The following is a 27,148-nucleotide window of genomic DNA, read 5'->3' as shown; positions in this document are numbered from 1 at the left end:
TTTGTATGCAGTAAGGCATCAGTAAAGGTTCTGAGTCAGGGAGTGACAGTAGGTTTTAAAAGTAGAGATCAAATAATTACCAGCAATACACTGAAGGAAGAGGAAGGCTGGACATAGGGTACCATTAAGAAAAGAAGGCAGAGACATCCCAGAAATAGAATCAAGTGACTGATGTGGAAGAAGGAAGAGTTGAAGGTAAAGAATTCAGACAGAGAATCAGTTTTCAGGGTGGGGAGATAATGAACATTGGCTTAGACAGGTCAAGTTTAAGATGCCTGCAGAATATTTATGTATACCAAATATGCTGCTATTATTATATTTCATTCTCCAATGACTACTGTGTATCATTTATCTCCTGAAAAATCATGTACAGGTTGCCCTTCCCCACCCCCTCCTATCCAAGTTGAAATACCTGTTTGATGTTTCAAGACCCTGCAATCATCCCACCTCACTCAATTCTAATCCATGACTGCCAGCTCAATGACCCATTTTAGGATAGCTAACCTGTTTCCTGGACTCACCCCTTTTTTTTTAAACCCTACCACCTCTAGGAACTACCTAAATAGGCAAGACTCCTCTCGCACAGAACAAAAAGGTGTATACTATAAATGGTCATATATGCAGACTCATGGCATGCCCAATACTTAGTCCATAAACTCGCAAAATCAGACACCCTTTTTCTCTGGGGTGCCAAGCACTCCTTTGGTACTAAATAACAAAGTAAAGACCACATAGAATTGGTCTTTTTATTTTCAGAGGCTACAAAAATATCTTGAGGACAACAGAGAATCAGAACACACACACACACACACACACGATTTTTGTCCTAAATACCAGCAAGATGCTATTAACAGAATATATTAATAGGAGTCTGATTGTGTCCTAAATTCAGTACTATGTCCATCGTTATTAGAAAACTACTAAGCTCTAATCATTATATACATTTTTTAAATGTGATTTTTGGTTGGGTAGCTTAAAAGGCAGTCTAGTATAACCTAGTGATTAAGAGTTCTGACTTTAGCATTAACTGGCTCTGCACTGAAATTCCAGCTCTGCCACTTACTAGCTATATGACCACGGTCAGGTTACTTCTCTGATCCTCCGTTTCCTCATCTGTAAAGTGAAAATGAATACCTTCCTAACTCACAGTATGATTGTGAGGATTAAATAGATCATGTATTTAAAGTACATGACCCAGTCTCTAGCACATACAGAGGGTGCCAAAAAAATGTATACACATTTTAAGAAAGGAAAAAACTGTATTAATTGTAATACTCAATATATACGGATAACAGAAGATGAATACAAGTCACATTTGACTTCTGCAATGACAAGAGGTGCTCAAAGTGGTTCCCATCAGCGTCCAGACACTTCTGACTACGGCGAACTACTGCTTGAGCATAGCTAACATCTCAAAATGTGTGTACATTTTTTGGCACCCCCGATATTAACTGTTCAATAAATGTTAGCTATCTCTACTACTGAAAAAAGCAAGGAAAATGTTCAGCAGATTTCTTAAGACACGTGAGTAAAATTTAGTTTGAAAAAGGGAAAGTTTAGGAGTGACCTGAGGACAGTCATAAAGTATATAAAGAATTTTTCATTTTTAATAAGAAAAAAACGAATATTTACTTGAATGGAAAGAGACAGACCTAGAATACATGGCTTGAAATTAAACCAAGATACTTGAGTTATACAGAAGGATGAATTTCTCTACTCTGAAAAGTGTTATATAAAACTGGTCCTGTTTTCAGGTTTCTTGGGTAGAATCACAATTTCCTGATATATTTAAGAACAGGGCAGGCAAAAATCTTATGTTGGATGGCTTGTAGGTAGTCTTGCCTAGGGGTAAGGAAGGTGAACTAAATGGTTTTCTGAACTCCTTCTGTTCTTAAGAGTGTGATGTATCTGACACAGGTACCAATGAGAACAGTAACCATCCAATGCAGATATTCTTAGTGATCTCACCAACTTCATCCAGAAAGAATATGTTCTTCAAATATACTTCTCTCAAGTGCCTCCTTAAACAAAATGAAAACAATGATAACTCATAATTTTACTTGGAAATTTGCATTTCTTGACTAGATGGCTGGAGAACAAAAGTAGGTGGTACAGATGTGGTGTCTCCATATGGCTTCAACAGGAACTGGAAACCATTCTGGGAAAATATATATTTTTGCAGTCTTAACTGCAAAAACAGAGCCTCAAATTATAAAAACCTTAGTACTCAGGCAAATTTTTTCTTGGTCCACCTTTGTGCTATATACTTAAAGGTGATGTAAAAGAGACGAATATATTCATGAGGAATGGCTTTCCTCCCCTGATCCTTACGACTGACATGAAAACCCTAGAAAATTGCCTTTGTCAGCAAGAGCACAGAAACCACACACCTGTACCTCTTGCTCTACTGCAACCTCCCATCATCTCAAGACTGACCCATCTGGCCACCTACACTCTTCTTTCAAGCCCAGTCTCTTCTCTCTATATTTCCCTTTGGGGCGAATGAGCACCTCTGGAGCCAACACCAGGTACAGACTGGAACCTGTCTAGAAAGCACCCCGGGATCAGCATTCCTGTTTTCAATTATTTTAAAAGGGTATTCATGACCTACTTTTCACCTAAGAATTTCGATAAACAGGAGCCAGGGCAAACAGGCTCACAGGATAAAATGCTTTAAAAAGTCAATTAGAGAAGGTGATTACCTAGTTTATATGTAGTTTACTTACATAAAGCTCTTCACTTTTTTTCTCCCTTCCTATTTGATTTATGGCCCTTTTATTACTTAGACAAATATACATAGGGAAAAGGAAAGAAGAAAATGAAAATCTGGAATTTTGGTTACTTGACAGTGCTTCATGTAAAAATGATATAACAGAAGGAACAAAACTAACAGCTAAAAGGAGACTTAAAATTTATTTCAAAGTTAAACACATAAATGTGACTCTAGTCCTATCCCCTATGTAGGTTATTTAAATTCTGGCATTTTGGGAAAAGAAGCAAAATTATATATCCATGCTCAAAAGTTCTCTCCTTCTGTCACTATTCTTCACTGCCAGATGCCCACAGCTTCAAAATGGCTTCAAAACACCTTTCCTAAGGTAACTTTAAATCTTTTATAGCACTTTTTAGTCATGCAACGTCACTGTTTAGTAAGCAATGATACAGCATTACCTGTTTACCACTGGCAAAAGGCAACTAAGTTAATGACTTGTCTAAAGTTACACAATGTGCCAGTTGCAGAGTCATTAAAAAAACAGGCCTCATAACATCCCAGTCCAGCATGCTTTTCATCAGCCTAAAAATATTAGCAGGATTTTATTATTACTTACAAATAATAACTACAATGGTGGCTACCATTTATCAAGTCTTAACCACATGCCAGACACCATGCTCTGTCCTGCACAGTCTCTCTTAATTCTCACAATATCCCCATGAAGCCAGTACTGTCATTATCTCTTTTTGGCAGGTGAAGAAAACACGGCATAGAGAAGTAAATAACTTGTCCAGGGTCACTCGGCTAGGAAGTGACAAAGCTGGTATTCAAATCCAAGTCTGTTACTAGAGTTTGTGGTCTTCACCTCCAATACTGTTCCACTCCCTAGATCAAGGAACAAGTTGTTTTGTGTAACTCACTACACTTGAGGGGGGAAATCAACTCTCTACACTATATACCATTAAAAATTAATTAAAACATTTTATAATAGTGAAACCTGCACAAAGTTCTTAAGTTTTCTTCACAAACAGTCCAAATAAATTAAATCTCCATTGAATTTAACCTACTGCCAGATGTATGCTGCTGCTTCATGTAAAACTAGGCATTGCATTTGTTAATAATATTGTAACATTAGGGACCGAAACTGTTCCTGTTCTGACTAGAGCAGCCATGCCAAGTGATAAAAATGCTAACAAGTCAGGATGTAGAAGCATTTTCCAGGCATAGTCATAGTGCCAAGGAATAAATAATGGGGTAATAAGGCTTACAGTACAACCACTTTCAAGTATTCTTTCTTTGTATCTGAATTTGTTTTTAAGGATGAGGAAATAAAAACATGCTGTTCTAGTTCTCAAAAATCAGCAAGCCACAGTAACATGAAAAAATCTAAAGCCACATTTAAATAAATAAAAATCACTTTTAAAAAAATAGAGCATTCTATTGCTATCTACAGTTTTTAGGGTGGGGAAGATAAACACTTTCACAGTTAAAGTCTCATTACAATAAAAACGGTCTGACCTCTGAATTCCCATATGTGCCAATACTGATTCTAAGGTTTGAGACTATTTATCTTAAGGCAAATCTCAAATGTCATCTTGAACTTCTTCATATTGGTTTTTGTTTTTCTAGAAGACTCACTATTTTTAAAACAGATTATTCCTGGCCATCAAATTGATAGCCCCCTCTTCCCATCAGATTCTTTGTGAAACATGAGATTACTCAGTGCCTAAGCACATAGATATATGTTCTGCCAAACCCGTCTTTAAAATAATGAAACACTTCATAGTGAAGCTACTAGAGGAACATTTACAGATGTAATTTCAATAAGGAGCTCAAAGGAGAAAAATAACCAAATGAAAAGGAACTGTTTTAATATAAACCATAATGTATCATAAATAGCAACTGAGATGACGTTACTTTTCCAAAAGAGCAATAAATCTTGCCAATTGGTTACTGGTACTAAAGACAGCTATAGGAACATTACTCTAGCACAGCTTCAGAAAAACTGTAAAACTCACCAAAAGTCATCTAAAGTCAAAAATGCTATGTTGTATAGCTGAACTACAGTAAAAATACTTTCTTCAGGAACTGCTAACGTTTTCCTTTTGAAAGGGCACTGTCAATTTGTAATTACAATTACTTCATGATGGAACATGGAAACACATCAGAATTTAATTATGAAAATATACTTAAATGAAGACTTTAACACACGATACATTCAAAATGCTTGTTTTCTAAATCAACACAGACACCAAGATTTTAATTCCTTTTGACAAGAAAAAAATTTGAATATATTGATTCACTCCTTTTTTGCATTTGCTACTTTTTTATTTTTATTAAATTTAGTGGGGTGACACTGGTTAATAACATTATATAGTTTCAAGTGATTCACTCCTTTTTTTTGTTGATTGTTAAGTAAACCCGGCCTTGGAATTTGCTGGTTTTGGGGGGAAAACGACTGCAATTTAAAATTATACTCAGTTAATAATGTAATACACTCTAAAAAAAAAAAAGCAATTTCTTCCTTAATGAGCTTAAAATAAGTTTTATTCTCAAGAGGCAGAAATACCAACTTACCAGCTTCGTGCCTCTTTTAATTTCCTTTTGGACATCTTCAATAGAAAATCCACCAAGACTTTCGTTATCAGAGTGGGATGATACCAAAGCAGATGAAAAGAGCTATAAATTACATTTAAAAAATTAGTTTCATATACAATGAAATTACAGTGAAACAGTGAATAAAATGTTCTACTTAAAAGGAAAAAAATGGCATTGCATTAGTGAAAAACCATTTCTTAAAATTTTAACTGAGTCAAGTTTTAGTATTCAGGACTACTCATTGTTAAGATTTCCAAGGTTTCAGGTCTCTCGGTGGCTGTCGGTATACTTACCATGCACTTATGGTGTGCTGCCACCTTCTGGTTTTCAGATATTAGTAACTGTCCACATTCCTTGTCTCTATTTGACTTACAAAAGCCACATTTGCGCTGTCTTGTAGGCCCTTTTTTCTGCTCAACTGAGCTCGACATGATTTTTAAATTGCCTTTAGAATGCCACTTTAAGCCTCAAGAAATGCTAGAGAGAATAAGAAGGGTAACAAAATGGTTAATTTCATTTAAAATCAGTTTACACATAGTCATGTAAGTTGTTTAATATCTGACTTAATGACATGCATTTAAAATGGCTTTTTAGTATAGACAAATTAATATTAAAACCTAAGGTGCCTCCATAATTAAAAAATATGTATTTATGCATAATATAACTTAACGAAAAAAGATAACTGAAATAATTGAGAAAAATCAAACTGCTGCCAATTTAGGGAATATGTGAAATAATTAGAATTCTTCCTGCATGGATAAGTAAAAACGTATAATGTGTGATATTAAAATTATCATCTGCTAACATAACTATTGCAAAATATTTTTCATGTATAGCTAGGTGCCCCTCCAAGAAGACAAAGATTTATCTACCTAAGAGAAGTGCAAAAACTACTAAGAGAACTACACAATATTTAAAAAGAACAGAATTCTATAATTGCACAATTCCTTAAAGTTCACATATTAATAAACAAAACAAGAGATATGAATTTACTTAACCATGACTTTGGAACACATTTTTAAACTTGAATTATTTTCAAGTTAAAAAAAATCACGTATATATCTGTAAAAAATTAATTTTTGCTATTGTATTCCATTTTCAAGTAAAGAAAAAATTAAGCTTACAACAATCTATTAAAAAACGCAGACTTTAGAAACCAATTATTTATAAAAACAACTGTATTATCTGACTCTGAGATTTACACCAAAAGTCTGCTTATTAAACTTACAAACTGACAGTGGTGTTCTAAATACAGTAACTTTCATACTCAAATTAGTAAGACTGTCTAAAGGAAGGAAAATTGTTCTGAATGAGACTTAAATTCAGTCAAACTATAATTATAGGTAGGATAGTTAAACAAAAAAGGGAAGAAAAGCTCTAACATGGGAGGTTTCAGATTTAGATCATCAATCTAAACATGGATTCTTCAGAAGTATCTAAACATGTGTAAAATCGGTTATTTGATTTGTGTAGTTTTTCCAAATCAACTAAGAAGTTCAGGACCCAGGTTGCCACAACACACATCACAATGAATAAAATCTCAAATTTCTGTCTTAAAATTTATATAAATTCTTCCAATTTTTCTATATATTTTAACGTTTTCATAATACTATGTTGAAAATTGGACTCACTAACCCTACTACTGTAGCTTTCCAAGACACACTTGTTCACCAACAAGAACGGTAGCAACTGGATGCCAGCAAGGTGGTAGCCACAAACAATTCAGTACTTTAGAACATAAAAATAAAGATACTTAATCAAAATTTAACGCGAAGCTACAAAGAAACAGGTCTTATCAATTCATATTTAGGTTTTTCTTTTGAACAAAACTTCAAAGGCCCTGACAGTCTCTGCGTTGATGGGTTTAACAAACTCTTAATGCTATCTACAATTTTAAATAACCCAGTCTTCCAAACAGCATCGAATACTTTACAATAGTACTGTATTCATAGCCATAAACTGGCTCTAAACCGTAAAACTGATTGAAAACAGGCAGCAAATACTTTCAGGATTAAAGGGAAAATAGGACTAACAGAGAAACAAAAGAAACAAAAGGGGAAGTGTGTTTGCATTTGCTCAGGCAAATATGTGTTCAGTTGCTTTATCAAGAATATAGCTGCCAAAATCTTTAGAATTAATTATGCAAAACACCAAAATTCATAAATAGCACCAAAATTTGCTATTGGAGTTCTAAATTAGCTTTCTTTATTACTATGCAATAGCAGGCACTATGAAACCACTGTAATGTATTCAGCATTTCTCTCCGTCATCCTTGGCCAGTTGAAAGGATGACACATTATGAATCTAAGCTGTACAGACATTTTTAATGTGTAATTTCCATACAATTCTAGCTAGCATAGGGTATAAAACAGATTTAAGATTTAAAAAAAAATTCCTAGAGTAGAAAATCACTTTTTATTCTTGAAATTAATTCTGAAAATGGTGCCCCCCAAATTTTATCCATATTGAATTCTGCCTCTTTCAATTTATAAACAGGTAAATTTCTCATCCTAATTTTGTGAATCTGCTTTTCTAGTTATTAAAGACCCCACAATCCAAAAGAGAAAAAAGGTACACTTTATTTTGCATTCAAAAATATTTTAGTGTTTTTTTTCTGTAATCAGGTTAAATATAATTTGTAAAGTGAACAGAAACACACAAAGTGCACCAAACCAATTAAAAACTTTCCCCAATGTGCAATGACTAAATGGATTTTTCCACTAAAATTCAAATAATACATGTGTGCATATCTTGCTAATTTTTTTACAGCCTCCTTGTAAAACATCAAGTGGAGAACATCACGGAAACAATGAGTCCTAGCAAAAATGTCTTTATCATAAAAATACAGATTTTTATCTCATGCTGTCACATTTGTGGTCTCTAGTTAAGGAGAATATGGGCATTTCAAGGACCAACATTAAGGGATTCTTAATGGTCCACGCAGCTATATGGCGTTTTAATTTTAGTCTAAAAGGTTTTTCAGGGCATGCAGAGATCAAAGTTTGATGCTTTCACCCAACAATGAAACCTTTTCCTTAAAAGAAACATAACATTATACATAATGTTATAAAGCAGAAATAAAGAGGCAAAGATAACAGCGTGAAAAACATAACTTAAATGTCTGAAAAAATATAAAAGCCCAATTAGTTAAGCTGAAGCAATCAATGCGTTTCTGATTTTCCAAGATGCTGTGAAGCACCAAAGAAGAAATAACCTGAAACATCAAGGAGAGCGAGTTAAAGAGCCAAGTCGAGAGCTCATTCAATGTCTGGTATCTGAAAGACCATTTTCACAGAAAAATAAAACCAAACAAAAACTGCAGTTCTGGAAGATCAAACAATTCCACACGCAAGCAAGTTGAAATATACAGATCAAAATATATAAACGTGATCCCCAAAGAAGCAGTATTTATGTCAAGAAAGTTACAGTGGAGACAAATAAACGAATAAGAGATGAACCGGAAGGGCACCTGAATTTGGTTGCACGATATTACATGCTTCGCACTGCTTTTTGCGGTTATTCAAACGGAAACTGAAGGAATTTTCCAGTTGTCTCAAACCCAAGGGTAGAGAAAGAATTTGATCGGTATGAATAAGACCTGATATTAAGTCGTAAGGCGATGAAAAGAAAAGGCTTTTGAATTACCAAAGGATTTTTCAACTTCCACGCAGAATACTGAAACGAACAAATTTTAAAAGAACGCCGTGCTGTTCGCCCATATAATAAAGGATGGTACACATAACGTACCGGATCCTCTCCGTTATTTATTCAATACACACTAGACTCCAAGATCTCCCTCCAATCTAGCGCTAGATAAACTCGCAAAACTATCCTCCTCTAAAACACTTTAGCAGGTTTCTTTTGGTCGTAAAGTCAGGATCCTCTAATTGTCCTTTTCCAATCCTCCCGAATCCAGTTAAATATCATCCTACCACTTTCTTTAACCCTCCTCCCCTAGGAGTTTACCCTCCAAGTCTTCGTTTCATATCTCAGTTTCACCCCTAATTTCCCCCACCCCGGAGTTTTTCCTCTTTCCGTAAGGTTAACCCTCTTGCCATCCTAACAATTCTTCCTCTTACTCTTCCCAAACTGGGAGTCTCCCTCCTTCCCAAATATGTCCTAAGCAATGGCAAAGACTAAAATTTCCCAGAATTTTTTCCTCCCTAAATGTTGCGCCCCCTCCCCCGAAGTCTAGGCTTCAGCCTAACCTCTCCCTTCGCTCCTGCAAAGCACTTTTCTCAGCTGCCTCTTCGCGAAGCGCCTTCAATGAGTGGCGCTTCTGGGGTCCCTGACAATAAAGCGAGACCACCAAGAGTCCCCCTTAACAACGGGTAGGGGCGGCGGCCTGGCCACCGCCATCCTCCTTGTTTTCTCCCGCTGGGCAGAGAATGGGGGGCCCCAGGGTACCGTGGGGACTCACCGGCGAAGCCCAGAGGCGAACGGCAGGGGAGAAGCGCCAATGAGGGGAAAGAGAAAGAAGTCGGTCTCGGTTCTCCCGCAGCGCCTGAGAGCGGGGCTGTGTCGCCGGAGGTTGTTTCCTTTCATTCGAGGAGACGGGCTCGCGGAGCGCCCTTACGTCGCCCCCCTCGCACGCAACGACTCACAGAGCGTTAATACGTCCCGAGCACTCCGCGGGCGCTGATTGGCTGCAGAGACCGGGCAGCTGAAGCCGCAGAGCCACAGCGCATGTGCAAAGGCCACCCCCAGTACGGATCGGGGCAACAGGCCCCGCCTCCTGCTCGCGCGCGTACCTTCTATTCTCCGGTCCGCCGCTCAGCCAAGTGTTTGGGGGCAGGATCCGACGAGATAGAGAAAGAGATTCAAAGATATTGCTGTGGGTTGGGCGGAGAAGAAGCAGGGTTGGGACTAGAAACCGTTGGATAGGGGCCCTGAGTTACCAGTTTTCAACAGTGATTCATGTGGGTAGGCCTTATTCCTTGCACTTGTTCAACCAGGCCTTTTCACATCCATTATTTCATTGTACTCTCGTGGCATCCCTTTGAGGTCCTCCGTTCTCTCATTTTGCTGCCAGGAAGGACCGAGAAGCTCGTAGTGGAGTCAGTCTGCCCGGATTTCAATTCTTGGGTGAATCATTTCAATCTCCGTACTTTAATTTTTTTTGTCTTAAAATGGGAATAAAAATAGTATCTAACGGGTTTGTTGTGAGGAAGAAATGAGATAATGCTTACAAGTAAAGCGTCCCTGGCGTATAACAGGCCGTCTATAAATGCTGAGATCATAATTGTAAAAGTGATTTTCTTTATAACTCACACAGGCAAACCAAGACACCTAAACGGGCACTTTCCTCTTTTGATGTACAGAGCCAGAATGCTTGGGTTTGAATCCAAGCTTCCCCACTTCTAGCTCTATGACCTTGAGCACGGTGCAGTACCTCTCTGTCCCTCAGTCTCAACGCGTCCAAAATGGAGATCACAGTGGTATCCATCTCCTAGGGTTGTTAAAAGAAATGAGTTAATATGTGTAAATTACATAGAATAATACTTGGGCATATAATATGTCCAAGGGTGCAAGCCAGTGGTTTAAGAAGAAAAAAAAAGCCCTAGCAAACCAACGAAACTTTAAAGATGCCCTTCAAGTAGCTATTTTTCCAGTAAAGGGGTGAGGGAGAGGGCGGTGGATTTCCATTGTTTTGATCCAATGCTGTTTCATTCTTTATATTTTTCCCTGCAATGTCAACCTTAAATTGTTGTCCTCAAGAAAACAGTAAACTATGTTGATGTAACATTGTACCCTATACAAACAGGTACCTACCTAATAAAGGTGAACAAAGGAGTCATTTAGCTGCAGGGGACCTTTAGCCCTTTCACCCAGGCCCTGCAACATGAAAGGAGATGGCTGGAGATTTACATAAGATCCAGAATGTGTATTCCAAACATTTACAGTGTATTTGAAAACAGGTCCCCCGGCATCAGCACCAGCTTCACACGCTTACTGATGTCAGGATGAAACTGATGATTGTGTAAGCGACAAAATGCAGTGCCTATGCACAATGTCATCTTTTTAGATTTCCCCCACATCCCCACATTTTGCTGTCTTTTATTCATTCTCTCATCCATGCACTCAACAAAATTTGGTTCAATAAACATCTGTGAAACTACTAAGTTCCAAACACAAGAGATACACAGATCAACTCAATTCCTGACCTTATACTCATGGTCTAAAAAGGGAGACAGATAAGCAAACAAATACAGTATGATGTGATAAATATTAGAGGCTATATTAGAGGTGTGTGCCTGGTACAGACATCCTCTGCCTGTTACATACAAAGCGCTATGCTAAGGTACAACACGGCAGTGAATAAGAGACAGCCTTTGCCCTCACCTCTTTACGTTCTAACAAGGAAAAGACAAGTAGCTACGATAGGAGATGGGCTGCGCAAGTTCCTTAAAAGGTGGTAAAGAAGTGCCGGGAGTCCGGGAGAGACAGACAACAGTGACTCCAGACAGTTTCCGGCCCCAATGTGGTAGCCAGTTCCAATTAGCACGACTGATAGATAGATGTAGCCTGTTATTTCAAGGGCCACAGAAAGGAGTCAGATTGTGATAACACGCACTTAGTGCCTGAGGATACAGGACAGCATCTCTTAATCTCTTATTGATCCACCAGTACACTCCCACCAACACTGTTCCAGTCTTTCTTCAACCTCTAGATCCAGCTTTTTGTGCTTCATTCTCATTTTGATTAACTTCCTGCCTTATTTAGAGTAGGGACATCTGAACTCAGCTATATTTTGTACACCCATCCTCTCTTGCTTCCTTTGAGGCTTGGAGAAAGAATTGTCCTCCCTGCTTTTTAAAGCTGAATCTGTGGTTTTAGTCACATCTCCTCTGTGCTCTGGAACAACCGATTTTCTACTTATTCCCTGCTCCAGCAGCATCAATTGCCTGGCTCTCATTTGCCTTGAAACACATAGGATTCTTCTATCTCCTGTCCAGACTGTGTTCTTTGCGTCCAGTTGCTCTCCAATCACTCATTGAGCAGGCATTTGCAGATATTTTCTGCATGCCAGGTATTACGCTAGACATTGGTGATTTAAAAAGGAATAAGACACAGCTCCTGTCTTCAAGGAATTTTCAGTCTGAGGAAGAAAAACAGGTATTTCTAATGAGGAAGAAAAACAGAATTTCAGTACAATAGGTAAAATGCTATAATAGAATTACATACCACAAAGACTGATGAACTCTGTCCAGTGGAAAAGGAACTACATTCCTAGGGAGGAAATGTTTTGAGTTGGGTCTTGCAGGACAGGTCCAGGCCCAGAAAAATCTGGATTCCATCTTCACGACTTTCTTCAATCTTCATTCTTGACACCTCTGTTACACTGAACACTTTTTGGCCATTTATTTGTTCTTAAACTCTCACCTTCCTCAGTTCATAACAAAGACTCTGACTCTGACTCTGTGGTTGTTATTGCAATCTCTTTTGTAGGTTTTCCTTCTCACTTTATAATGCAGACTTTGCTTAGACAGAGTCTTAAACTCTCTGCTGGTCTATTGTTATTCCACCTCAGCAGTTCTTCAACTATTGAAGTGAAAATCACCTGGGGAGCTTGTTAAACATGCAGATTTTTTTTTTTTTTTTGGCACTACCCCCTGAGGCTTCTGAAGGTCTGGGTGCAGGAATCTGCCTTTTTAAACTGCCAAGCTTATTCTGAGGCAGACTGTTGAGGACCACACGTTAAGAAACTGACCTCCGTTCTGTTTTTTGTTTTTTTTGTAGAATTGATACAATCTTTTGACTTCATTGTAACCTGTAAACAATTGCTTAGCAACTGGATCTGCCTGTCCTTGAGCTCAAATCACTAAGACCAGTCAGTAAGCAAATTCATCCTCTCCAGCAACTAAAAAGTAATTGCTTTTCCCATCCCATCTTTATGTTTCGTGTAAGATGCTGCTAGCATTTCTGCTCCTACCTAAACCAAAGGCTAAATCCACTGACATGCCTATGACCTCCCTTCTGGTGGTAATCAACACCAGTGGATCAGTCATTCTTTCAACAAGTACATGTTGATCATCAACTGTGTGTTAGATGAAAATGGTCCATTTTGGTGTAGCAGCGGAGACAGACCTTAATCAAGTAATCATATAAATGAATGTAAAATTACAACTGTGACTAGTGCAAAAAAAACAAGTACTGTAAATGACACTTACATGGAACCGAACTATTTGCATTTTGTATATTAGGTACATTTTATATTTCTTATTCTTTATTTTTAAAGTATATGGATTAAGCATTTTAAATATCTCTGTGAGAAGCATTTATCTCAGTCTGTTGAGTTCTTGCTTCCAGTTATATCCTCTTTTTGACTCAAATAAATTTTTACCCAAAAAAATGTTTCTGTGAAAAAAATACAATGCTATTTATTTGTGTGAGATGCTGCATAGGAGTCAGAAGGCTTGGGCTTGACTCGCTGGCTTGCCACTAACTAGCAGAGTAACCATTTAACTTCTCTGAGCCTTAGTTTGCACGAGTCAAATGAGATTAATATTACTTGCAAATTTGTTGTGGAGAACAAGGACAGATAACGACGTATGTAAATGTTCTTGCCCCAACAAATATGAAGGACAATTATTATATTTTGTATGTGTCCCTTAACAGCCATATCATCTGATTGATCTACCTGCTAATGTTGGCTCCCAGCATTTGGCCCCTATGTGCTTCTACTTAGTTTTTATGGTTGTTGTTTATTTTTTAACTTCCACTTAGTGTATTGGTGAAGTTTGACAACATCCTTAACTCTGTTCAGCCTGTGGAGCTACTCACATACCTAACTGAGGAGCTGGGAGCTTTTGGTGGACTTTGTTGTCGATGTCTCTCCCTTGTTTAGCAATTTGACACTGGGTATTATACAGAAACTGCCCAGGAAACTTGCAACTGTGGCGGCGGGAAATGCTTTAGAGACACATGGACATCTCTAAAATGTTGCTTGTTGAATGTTGAATAAGCATCGAAACTGAACTCAATATCGATGGCAACATTTGAGAAGTTATTAAACTTTATAGTGCCGATGCTAGCAAAATAATAAGAGTTAACTGACTTTGGACAATCAATGTACCAGGCACCATGCTAAGTACGTTCTGTGCATTATCTTATTCAACCCTTACAACAGCCCTGAGAAGCAGGGGATATTATTAGTCCCATTTTTACAGAGGAAGAGACTGTTGAGCAATTAAGTAACTTGCCCAAGGTCACACAGCTAGGAAGAGGAAGAACCATATGTCAAGCCTGTATTTGTTTTGACTCCATTAGCCAAGCTCTTTATCACATTTATTTGTTTATGTGTTTATTATCTGTCTCTATCAGAGCAGGGGCTTTGCTTTGTCATGTTCACTGCCCTATACCCAGCCCAGAGAACTCTGTGCCTGGCACTCAATAAATATTTAAAGACCATAGAGAATGAGGAATGGAAATGAGAGTAGAAAATTGAGAACAGGGAAGAGAATGTAATGAAGAGTAGGGAGAAGTGGAATTGTACTGGAATTAAATCATTTCAGGAATTTGTTAATAATACAGCAGCCGAACAGTGATTCTGGCATACACGTGAAATGGGGCCCAGCAACTCTATTTTTAATAAGCTCCCCAGGTAAGACCGTGATATGTACAAGAAGTTGGGAACAACTGACCTGCAGCCATCAATCTGAAAACAAGAAAAAAAAAAAAAAAAAACCTTATCACTTGGGTTATTTCATCAGTTACATATGAGTGCTCGAGAAACTTCATTGTGATCAATATCATTCTTAGACATATATTTTAGTGAGTATACTTGCTTATAACTGGTTTTGCCATTGGGTCCTGAGTGACCTTGAGCATCTTTGGTCCTTTTGGCTGTTGGTTAAATAATATGATCAGACAGATCTGCACTAATTTCAAATATAATAAGTCTAAAAACTAGAGGAATTATATATGGTTAAGATTTGTGGGGCACTAATATTCACAATGAGATATAATCTATATTGGAAGGCAAAAACCAAATAGCCTAGACACAAATTCTTGTTTCAGGTTAACTTCTCAGTGCCTGAATTTCCTTATCTGTAAACTGAGGATGATGGAAGTAACTTTCTCAAGGATTTGTTGTTGTTGTTGTTCTTTTTCCCCCCTTCTTGCTGCCCCAGATTTTAAGTTTCTCAAGAGCAGAAGAAATTGTATTTTTTCTTTTTTATTATTTATTAAAGTGTAGTTAACATACAATATTGTATTAGTTTTAGGTGTACGTGTGATTTGACATTTATATCTCAATGATTTTTTTTTTTTTAGGATTACATGACATAATCCATATAAAGCACTTAGCACTATTCCTGGCCCACGGAGTTCGATAAATATTATCTACAAGAGCAGTAATATGTAGCAGTTTTAGCTAATTGCACTAAAAAGTAGGTATTAATTGCCTCCAGTTTTTCTGATAAGTGGAATAGACAGACAAAAGGCCTTTGTTTCTTTACTCATGGTGTACTTGCTTCCTAAAACTATTTTTCCAACTCTTGTTTTGGACTAGCTAGGACCTAGTGGCCTTCAAGATTCAGTTCAGGTGTCAGCCCTTAGCTTCCTAGCTTTACTTATCCTCTGATTGGGGGAAGCTCCCCTCTACTTTCATACACCCTGGCCAGACCTCTATCTCATCATTTACCACCATTATGTTGAAATTATATGTACTTCTGTTTCTCTCACTAGACAGTGAGCTTTTGGGGAGAAGACACCATGTCTTATTTTTTGTACACCCTCAGCACGTAGCACAGTGCCTGCCCAATGAATATTTGCTGGACTTACTCAAAGGAACATGTCAAAGAGCTAATGGTTACTACTGTTTGAAGACGTTTTCCGCTCTAAGATTGCTCTCGTATACTCTGGGCCTTGGCTCCTGTACCTCTATTGCACTTAGGGTCACACATGCAGTTTAGCACTTAATTATATACTGTATACTATATATTATTCTCTAATTGCTTCATATGTTAATCTATCACTTATTTCCTCTTCCCTTGGGCACTAAGGGAAGAAATGATTATAAATTGAAAGTGGATGATCCAGCTGTAAGCCACACCCAGTTGTCAGTCAACTCTGCTTATTGAATTCTGAGGGCACTGTGAGGGTTACTATTAATATCCAGCGGGAAATGTGGATGAAAAAGTAGCATGATTTACCACAAGTGCCTAGAACAGTACCTTCACAGACTAGGCACTCAGTTAATATTTGCTGAATAAATGATTTAGTAAAAAAGAGTAGTGTACTTGGAAGATTGGGGAATTTCCAGTCAAGATGGTGGAGTAGGTGAACACTGTGCTTGCATCCTCTCATGACCACATAAAAATTACAACTAAACTACAGAACAACCGTCATTGAGAATTGCCTTATATCTGGCTGACCAGAAGTCCTATAACTAAGGACATATAAAAGAAACCACCTTGAGACTGTTAGAAGGGGTGGAGACGCAGAACAGTCTGTCCCATACCCATGGGAGGCAGGTAAAAATCAGGAGAGGTATTTTGGCTGCAAAGGCCCCCTGTAGGAGTGAGGGGTCCCAACCGCACACCATGCGCCCCAGCCCAGGGTTCCAGTGCCTGGGAGAGAAGTCCTCACAACTTCTGGGTGTAAAAAAAAAAACAGCAGACATTGTGACTGAGTGAGAAGAAGGACAGCTGCACTCCCAGACACTCCTGTTAAAGGGCCTGCACATGGACTTACTCATTGACAAACTCACATGCTCTGAGCTCTAGCACTGGGGCAGCAGCTTGAAAGGTGCCATTCACATACTGGGAGGAACTGAATTGTCTGGCTGTGGGGCAAGGGCTGGAGGAGCAGCTTTCTCCTAGACAGAAATGCTGGCAGCATCCATTGTTTCTTTGTTGAGCCCTCCCTGCTCCCAGCATGCATACACAGGCAGGCTGCCATACATTAGTCTCCATCAACTTGGCCAACACCTTTGGCCCTGACCTGGTGATTCCCCGAGACCCTGCCCCACCCAACATGTCAGCTCACCCAAGCCACTTCCAGTGGCTTTTCCATGCAAACAGTCTGTCTTGGCTCATGTTTCAAACTTTGCTAAAATCTCTCAAAGTTTCACAACCTCCAAACAAGCAGCATGTGGCCTCAGCATGCCCCATACCTCTTGCTAAGCAGTCCCAAGCCTGGCACTACTGGCAGTCAGCCTCAGTTCACAGCTTAGTCTCTCCTCGGCACCTCTAAGGCCTGTGTGGGTGGTGGCCATCTTTGTCTGCTTTGACGCTCATTCCAGGTGGTCTGTGGGAGGGCATAGGCTGCAGGTGAACTTGGACAGTGGCAGGGCCCCTCCCAGGAGGCCATGGGGCAGCACATCCGGTGGCCAGCTTCAGACAGAGCTTCTTCTGACTGAACTGGAGCACCACCCAGCTGCCTCCACAGACAACATAAGCAAAGGGCAGACTGGGCAGGCACCAGGGCCCTTCTGAAGCAAATCCTGCTCCATAGGGTCAGCCCATGCATAACAGCTCCTTCACTGTAGTCACGGCCAGTCCTCACAATCAATCCCTCCCATTGATATACAAACAGCAACCAAGGCTCAATTGCAACAGAAGGACACACACAACTCACACAAGGCACACACCTGGAGAACCCAGCTCAGGCAACCGGGAGACTGCTCCACTGGGTCCCACAGGACAACTACTACATAAGGCAACTCTACTAAGACCAGCAGACATAGCACCTCTACCTAATACATGGAAACAAATACAGAAAGACACTCAAAATGGGTGAGACAAAGAAACATGTCCCAAAAGAAAGAACAGACTAAAGCTAGAGAAAAGGAACTAAACAAAATGGGACATGCAATCTACCATATGCAGAGTTTAAAACACTGGTTACTAGGATGCACAATGATCTCAGTGAGAACTTCAACAAAGAGATAAGAAGCATAAATAAGTAGATAGAAAACACAAGAAAGAATCAGTCAGAAATGAAGAATACAATAATTGAAATAAAGAGGGAATCAACAGTAGATTAGACAAAGCAGAGATTCGAATCAGCAATTTGGAAGGTAAGGTATCAGAAAATACACTGTCAGAACAGCAAAAAGAAAAAAAAAATCTTTAAAAAAATGAGGATAGTTTAAGGGGCCTCCGGAACAACATCACGCATACCAACATGTGCATCATAGGGGTACCAGAAGGAGAAGAGCGAGAGCAAGGGATTGAAAACCTATTTGAAGGAATAATGACGGCAAACTTCCCTAATCTGGCAAAAGAAATAGACATATAAAACCAGAAAGCACAAAAAATCCCCCAAAAGATGAACCCAAAGAGGCCCACACCAAGACACACCATAATTAAAATGCCAAACCTGAAAAACAGGGAGAATCTTAAAAGCAGCAAGAGAAAAGCAGTTAATTACCTATAAGAGAGCTCCCATAATACTGTCAGCTGATTTCTCAACAGAAACTTTGCAGGCCAAAAGGGATTGGCAGGAAATAGTCAAACTGATGAAAAGAAAGGACCTGCAACCAAGATTACTCTACCCAGCAAAGCTATCATTTAGACTCAAAGGACAGACAAAGGGCTTCCCAGACAAAAAAAAAAAGCTAAAGGATTTCATCGCCACCAAACCACTATAACAACAAATGTTGAAGGGACTTTTTAAAGAAGAACAAGAAAAAAAAAGATTAAAAATATGAATAATAAAATGGCAATAACTATATATCTATCAACAGTTACTTTCAATGTAAATGGATTAAATGCTCCAATCAAAAGGCATAGCATCGGGGGGCCGGTCCGGTGGCTCAGGAGGTTACAGCTCCATGCTCCTAACTCCGAAGGCTGCCGGTTCGATTCCCACATGGGCCAGTCGGCTCTCAAAGACAAGGTTGCCAGTTCAACTCCTCGAATCCCGCAAGGGATGGTGGGCTCCACCCCCTGCAACTAAGATTGAACACGGCACCTTGAGCTCAGCTGCCTCCCGAATGGCTCAGTTGGTTGGAGCGCGTCCTCTCAACCACAAGGTTGCCGGTTCGACTCCCGCAAGGGATGGTGGGCTGTGCCCCCTGCAACTAGAAAATGGCAACTGGACCTGGAGCTGAGCTGCGCCCTCCACAACTAAGACTGAAAGGACAACTTGAAGCTGAATGGCACCCTCCACAACTAAGATTGAAAGGACAACAACTTGACTTGGAAAAAAAAAAAAAGGCCTGGAAGTACACACTGTTCCCCAATAAAGTCCTGTTTCCCTTCCCCAATAAAATCTTAAAAAAAAAAAAAAAGACAGCGTGGCTGAATGGATAAGAAAACAAGATCCTTACATATGCTGCCTAGAAGAGACACACTTCAGATCAAAAGACACATACAGACTGACAGTAAAACAATGGAAAAAGATATTTCATAAAAATGGAAACACACAAACAAAAAGCTGTCCAGCAATACTTATACCAGACAAAATAGACTTTAAAATACAGGCTATCACAAGAGACAAAGAAGAACCCAGTAATTCCATGTCTGGGTATATATCCAAAGAAACCCAAAATAATACTTTGAAACAATACAGTGAACATCCATATGTTCACTGCAGCATTATTTAAAATTGCCAAGATATAGAGGCAACCTGGGTGTCCACCAACGGATGAATGGACAAAGAAGAGGTGGTACACGTATACAATGTGGACATGTTTACATTGTATAATGTCTTTTATGCAGTCTGACAGTCTCTGCCTTTGAATGACTTAATCCATTCACTTTTAATTTTTATTACTGATATAGTAGGATGTACATTGTTATTTCCCTTTTTGTTTTCTATATAATCTCATGTCTGTTATAGTCCTCTATACCTCCTTTACTACTTGCTTTTGCATTAAGTGAATATTTTGTAGTGTAGCAATTCAATATTTTCAATGATTTTTTTATGCAATTTTAAAGTTGTTGTCTTAGTGGTTGCCCTAGGGCTTCTCATATAAGAAGTCTGACAATTACGTTTGCAAACTCATCATAGAAAAAGTGGTACATACTTCACTGCTGAATATCACTACAGCTACCTTTGAAGTACCCCCCTTGGGAAGCTATGCACTGACACCATGACCTAGTCCACCCTTCAAAGCAATTTTTGAACTCTTTTTCTTGAATGGCCATCAGAGCTGTTGTTATATTACATTTTATGTCTTGATTGTTATCAAAATGTCTTCCTTTCAATGTTTCTTTTCTCTCTGGGTAAAGAAAGAAGTCATTGGAGGCCAGATCAGGTGAGTAGGGAGGGTGTTCCAATACAGTTATTTGTTGACTGGCTAAAAACTCCCTCACAGACAGTACCATGTGAGCTGGTGCATTGTCATGATGCAAGAGCCATGAATTGGATCAAAATGGCGGTGTGAGGTGAGCCTCTGTAAAGCTCCCCTGAAATTTACAACTAATCGAACAACAATAACTCCACAAAGTACTCCCTGAACAGCACACACGCAAGAAGAAGAGGCCCACTACTGAATTCACCTAAAGGTGGGCGAATCGTGCAAGCGGGGGAGGAGGGAAGGGAGAAGTGCGGAGACGGAGCCGCGCTGGCGCAGGACTCAGACCTAGCTCAGTGTTCCGAGCTCGCTGCATTCTGGAACTACCGCAGCTGCGGGACAGGGAAGAACTCAGACTGCTAGGGCTCTGCTTATGGCCCACAGGGCTGAGACGGCAGCATATAACACGGCTGAACCCAACGCTCACGGCAGAGACCTCGGAGAAAAGACTGAGGGAAGAAGGCTGAAAACGGTGGTTTAAGCCCTCACTGCCGAGCAGAGAATGGAAGCCTTAGGCACTGAGACTAGCTGCCCCCTCCCTACCCTCCCAGAGCTCGCCCCTCCCCCACCTGCCCGGTGCTAGAAGCAGAACAGTAGCAGTGTCAGATCAAAAGAACAGAATATTTGCTGTTCTGAGAACTGTGGACTGCAGACACAGATTCACAGCACAACTTGTTCCGGCAAAGGGGAGGGAGCTGTGGAAGCAGGACCGGCTGTGGTGGTGGTTGCCGCCATTGCTCTGGGCCACCTCACACAACTCACCCCGCCCCTGGCCCCACCTATCTGGGCGGATCCCTGCAGGGGTAAACAAAACTGTTGAAACATATGGACTCTGAATCTGGTGCAGGAAGAGCTTTGGAACTTCAAGAGCTCTCCGCATACCCACACGGACACTGCACCCTGTGACCCAGGCGAACTACTAACAGAGGAGAAGCCCTTCTCCTAGGGAATCCCCCCATTGTGTGAGAAGCTGGAATAGCGCAAAGAAAACAAAGCACTACCGTGTGAGAGAGAAAAAAAAGGCTGCAGTCGTAAAGAAAATAAAACATTCTACCAACAAGTACTGGAAAACAAAAGAAAGACCTCTTCGAATCAACCTGTTCCAGAAGCCACTCCTATGGATGTCTAGGAAGAGAAATAATAAATCAGTAACTGCCATGAATACCCAAGGCAACAAGACAGCTCAGAAAGAAAGTGAAGAGTCTCCAGAAAAGGAACTTAAAGATATGGAAATAGGTGACATAAATGACAGAGAATTCAAGATTGCAGTTCTGAAAAAACTCAACGAGATGCAAGAAAACACAGAAAGGCAGTTTAATGAACTCAGAAACACAATCAAAGAACAACATGAGCATTTTATGAAAGAGATTGAAATTTTAAAAAGAACCAAATAGAATTTCTGGAGATTAAGAACTCAATAGAAGAAATTAAGAATGAAATAACCAGCTTAGGTAGTAGAGTTGACCAGATGGAGGAAAGAATCAGTGACATCGAAGATAGAAACCTGGAAATTACACAGATGGAAGAAGAAAGAGACTTGAGACTTAAAAGAAATGAAAGAACTCTACAAGAACTTTCTGACTCCATCAGAAAGAGCAATATAAGAATAATGGGCATACCAGAAGGAGAAGAAAGAGAGAAGGAACAGAGAATATATTCAAACAAATTGTCGATGAGAACTTCCCAAACTTGTGGACAGAACTGGATCCTCGAATCCAAGAAGCAAATAGAACACCTAATTACCTCAATCCCAACAGGCCTTCTCCAAGGCACATTGTATTGAAGCTGTCTAAAATCAACGACAAAGAAAGAATCCTCAAGGCAGCCAGGGAAAAGAAGATGGTAACCTACAAAGGAAAGCCCATTAGATTATCATCAGATTTTTCAGCAGAAACTCTACAAGCCAGGAGGGAGTGGAACCAAATAGTCAAACTATTGAAAGAGAGAAAACATGAGCCAAGAATAATATATCCTGCAAAGATATCCTTTAGATATGAAGGAGGAATAAACACCTTTCCAGACATACAGAAGCTGAGGGAATTTTCTAATACACGACCTGCACTACATGAAATACTAAAGGAGGCTATTCGACCACCATCAACAGGGACAATTTGTGGCAACCAAAACATAAAAGGGGGAGAGTAACGGCCTGAACCGGAATACGGGAATGGAGAAAGTAAGCGTGCTGAAGAAAATGGAATACTCTAAATATCAAACTTTCTTTTACATAAACTTAAGGGTAACCACTCAAAAAGATCCAGAACTGAAATATATACTGAAATAAAAGAAGAAACAGAGGGAAACATCATAGAATACCACCACACAGAAATAATAGACAACAACAAAAAGGCAAAGAAACAATGGAGACACAACCTTACCAGAAAACTAAAGATAGAATGACAGGAAATCCTCACATATCAATAATCACCCTAAATGTAAATGGACTGAACTCACCAATAAAAAGGCACAGAGTAGCAGATTGGATCAAAAAACTAAACCCAACCATATGCTGTCTCCAAGAGACACATCTCAGCTACAAGGACAAGCATAGACTCAAAGTGAAAGGGTGGAAATTGACACTCCAAGCAAATGGTACCCAGAGAAAATCAGGTGTAGCCATAATGATATCAGATGAAACAGACTTCAGGTGAAAAAGATAACAAGAGACAAAGATGGACATTTCATAATGGTGAAGGGGACTGTACAACAAGAAGACATAACAGTCATCAATATTTATGCCCCCAATCAGGGAGCACTGAAATATACCAAGCAACTACTAACAGAACTAAAGGGAGAAATTGACCAAAACACAATTATACTAGGGGACTTAAATACATCATTGACAGCTATGGATAGATCATCCAAACAGAAAATAAATAATGAAATAGCAGCCCTAAATGACACATTAGATGAAATGGACATAATTGACATATATAGAGCACTTCATCCTAAAACATCAGACTATACATTCTTTTCTAGTGTACATGGAACATTCTCAAGGATAGACCATATATTGGGACATAAAATCAGCCTCAGCAAATTTAAGAAGATTGAAATCATACCAAGCATATTCTCTGATCACAAGGCTTTGAAACTGGATATCAACTGCAAAAAGAAAGCAGGAAAAAACACAAATACATGGAGATTAAACAACATACTTTTAAAGAACGACTGGGTCAAAGAAGAAATTAGAGGAGAGATCAAAAGATACATAGAAACAAATGACAATGAAAATACATCCTACCAAAATTTTTGGGATGCAGCGAAAGCAGTTTTAAGAGGGAAATTTATATCATTACAGGCCTATCTCAAGAAACAAGAAAAATCCCAAATAAATAACCTCATGTTACACCTTAAAGAACTAGAAAAAGAAGAACAAGTAAAACCCAAGGTCAGCAGAAGAAAGGAAATAACAAAAATCAGAGCAGAACTAAATGAAATAGAGAACAAAAAGACAATAAAAAATTAATGTGACAAAGAGCTGGTTCTTTGAAAAGATTAACAAAATTGACAAACCCTTGGCTAGACTCACTAAGATAAAAAGAGAGAAGACACTAATTAACAAAATCAGAAATGAAAAAGGGGAAGTTATCACAGACACCACAGAAATACAAAGGATCATCCAAGAATACTATGAAGGACTATATGCCACCAAATTCAATAACCTAGAAGAAATGGACAAGTTCTTAGAAACATATAGCCTTCCAAGACTGAACCATGAAGAACTGGAAAATCTAAACAGACCGATCACCAGTAATTAAATCGAATCAGTTATCGAAAACCTTCCCAAAAGCAAAAGTCCTGGACCAGATGGCTTCACTAGTGAATTCTACCAAACCTTCAAAGAGGATCTAATACCAATCCTGCTCAAACTCTTCCAAAAAATTGAAGAAGAGACAGTACTCCCTAACTCATTTTATGAGGCCAACATTACCCTGATACCAAAACCTGGTAAGGACAACACAAAAAAGAAAACTACAGACCAATATCTCTGATGAATACAGATGCAAAAATCCTAAACAAAATTCTAGCAAATCGAATACAACAATGTATTAAAAAGATTATTCATCACGACAAAGGGGGGTTCATCTCGGGGGCTCAAGGATGATTCAACATCCCCAATCCATCAATGTGATACACCAGATAAACAAAATAAAGGACAAAAATCATATGATTATATCAATTGATGCAAAAAAAAAGCATTTGACAAGATACAACATCCATTTATGTTTAAAACAATTAATAAAATAGGTATAGAAGGAAAATACCTTAACAAAGTATAGGCCATATACGACAAGCCCTCAGCTAATCTCATTATTAATAGTGAAAAACTGAAAACCTTTGCTCTATGTTCAGGAACACGACAGGGCTGCCCCTATCACCTCTGCTTTTCGACACAGTGTTGGAAGTCCTTGCCAGAGCAATCAGGCAAGAGAAAGAAATAAAAGGCATCCAAATTGGGAATGAAGAAGTTGAATTATCACTCTTGTTGATGACATGATGCTATATATAGAAAGCCCTAAAGACTCCACCAAAAAGCTATTACAAACAATTAATGAATACAGTAAAGTTGCTGGCTACAAAATCAACATACAAAAGTCCATTGCATTCCTATATACTAACAATGAAATCTCAGAAAAAGAAATACAAAAACCAATTCTTTTTGCAATTGCAGCAAAAAGAATAAAATACCTCAGAATAAACTTAACCAAGGATGTGAAAGACCTATATGCTGAAAACTGTAAGACATTTTTGAAATAAACTGAAGAAGACACAAAGAAATGGAAAGACATTCCGTGCTCATGGATTGGAAGAATCAACATAGTTAAAATGGCCATATTACCCAAAGCAATATACAGATTTAATGCAATCCCCATCAAAATCCCAATGGCATTTTTTAAAGAAATAGAACAAAAATCATCAGATTTGTTTGGAACCACAAAAGACCCCGAATAGCCAAAGCAATCTTAAGAAAAAGAACAATACTGGAGGTATCACACTCCTGACTTTAGCTTGTACTACAGGGCTACAATAATCAAAACAGCATGGTATTGGCAGAAAAACAGACACATAGACCAATGGAATAGAATTGAGAACCCAGAAATAAAACCACATAAATATGGACAGATAATTTTTGACAAAGAAGCTAAAACATACAATGGAGAAAGACAGCCTCTTCAATAAATGGTGCTGGGAGAATTGGATAGCCACGTGCAAAAGAATGAAACTGGACTGCTATCTGTCACCATGTACCAAAATTAATTCAAAATGGATCAAAGACTTAAGCATAAGACCTGACACAATAAACTGCATAGAAGAAAACATAGGTACTAAACTTATGGACCTTGGGTTCAAAGAGCATTTTATGAATTTGACTCCAAAGGCAATGGAAGTAAAAGCTAAAATAAACGAATGGGACTATATGAAACTTAAAAGCTTCTGCACAGCAAAAGAAACCATCAACAAAATAAAGAGGCAACCAACTGAATGGGAGAAGATTTTTGCAAACAGTGCCTCCGATAAGGGGCTAATATCCAAAATATACAAGGAACTCATGCAACTCAACAACAAAAAAACAAACAACCCAATTGAAAAATGGGCAGAGGACCTGAAGAGACATTTCTCCAAAGAGGACATACAAATGGCAAATAGACATATGAAAAAATGCTCAACATCACTAATCATCAGAGAAATGCAAATCAAAACCACAATGAGATATCACCTCACCCCAGTCAGAATGGCTATCATCAACAAGACAAATAGTAACAAGTGTTGGAGAGGCTGTGGAGAAAAAGGAACCTCATACACTGTTGGTGGGAATGCAGACTGGTGCAGCCGTTATGGAAGGCAGTGTGGAGGTTCCTCAAAAAATTACGAATAGAATTACCATATGACCCAGCAATCCCTCTCCTGGGTATCTACCCAAAAAATCTGAAAACATTTAGAGATAAAGACACGTGTGCTCCAATGTTCATTGCAGCTTTGTTTACGGTGGCCAAGACATGGAAACAACCAAAATGTCCTTCGATAGATGAATGGATAAAGAAGTTGTGGTATATATACACAATGGAATACTATTCGGCAGTAAGAAAAGATGATATAGGACCATTTGTGACAACATGGATGGATCTTGAGAGTATAATGCTAAGCGAAATAAGTCAGACAGAAAAAGCAGAGAACCATATGATTTCACTGATATGTGGTATATAAACCAAAAACAACAAAAGAACAAGACAAACAAATGAGAAACAAAAACTCATAGACACAGACAATAGTTTAGTGGTTACCAGAGGGTAAGGGGGGTGGGGCGTGGGAGATGAGGGTAAGGGGGATCAAATATATGGTGATGGAAGAACTGACTCTGGGTGGTGAACACACAATGGGATTTATAGATGATGTAATACAGAATTGTACACCTGAAATCTATGTAATTTTACTAACAATTGTCACCCCAATAAATTTTAAAAAAAAGAAGAGCCATGAATTGTTGGTGAAAATTTCAGGTTGTCTAACTTTTTCACTCAGCCTTTTCAGCACTTCCACATATTAAACTTGGTTAACTGTTTGTCCAGTTGGTACAAATTCATAAT

The 27,148-nt window shown here is 38.8% G+C and overlaps 1 protein-coding gene across 7 annotated transcripts in view; it reads right to left on the bottom strand.

Moving 5' to 3' along the window:
• PHF6 (PHD finger protein 6) overlaps window positions 1-27,148 on the bottom strand; it is a 162,110-nt gene that overhangs the window by 38,054 nt on the left and 96,908 nt on the right. For 5 of the 7 annotated variants that reach the window (XM_074324319.1, XM_074324317.1, XM_074324318.1 and 2 more), the window contains exons 2-4: window positions 9,732-10,760; window positions 5,605-5,788; window positions 5,291-5,392 (exon numbers count right to left, since the gene is read on the bottom strand). In XM_074324319.1, the coding sequence (XP_074180420.1) occupies window positions 5,291-5,392; window positions 5,605-5,742 (240 nt within the window). In that variant the 5' untranslated portion in view covers window positions 5,743-5,788; window positions 9,732-10,760. Of the gene's footprint in view, window positions 1-5,290; window positions 5,393-5,604; window positions 5,789-6,946; window positions 7,040-9,731; window positions 10,761-27,148 lie in introns of all 7 variants that reach the window. The other 2 variants (XM_074324320.1, XM_074324321.1) reach the window with 2 other exon arrangements.

The sequence above is a fragment of the Rhinolophus sinicus genome, chromosome X (genome assembly GCF_036562045.2).
Source record: "Rhinolophus sinicus isolate RSC01 chromosome X, ASM3656204v1, whole genome shotgun sequence".
Taxonomy (NCBI): Eukaryota; Metazoa; Chordata; class Mammalia; order Chiroptera; family Rhinolophidae; genus Rhinolophus; species Rhinolophus sinicus.
This window is presented reverse-complemented; position numbering and strand designations above follow the sequence as displayed.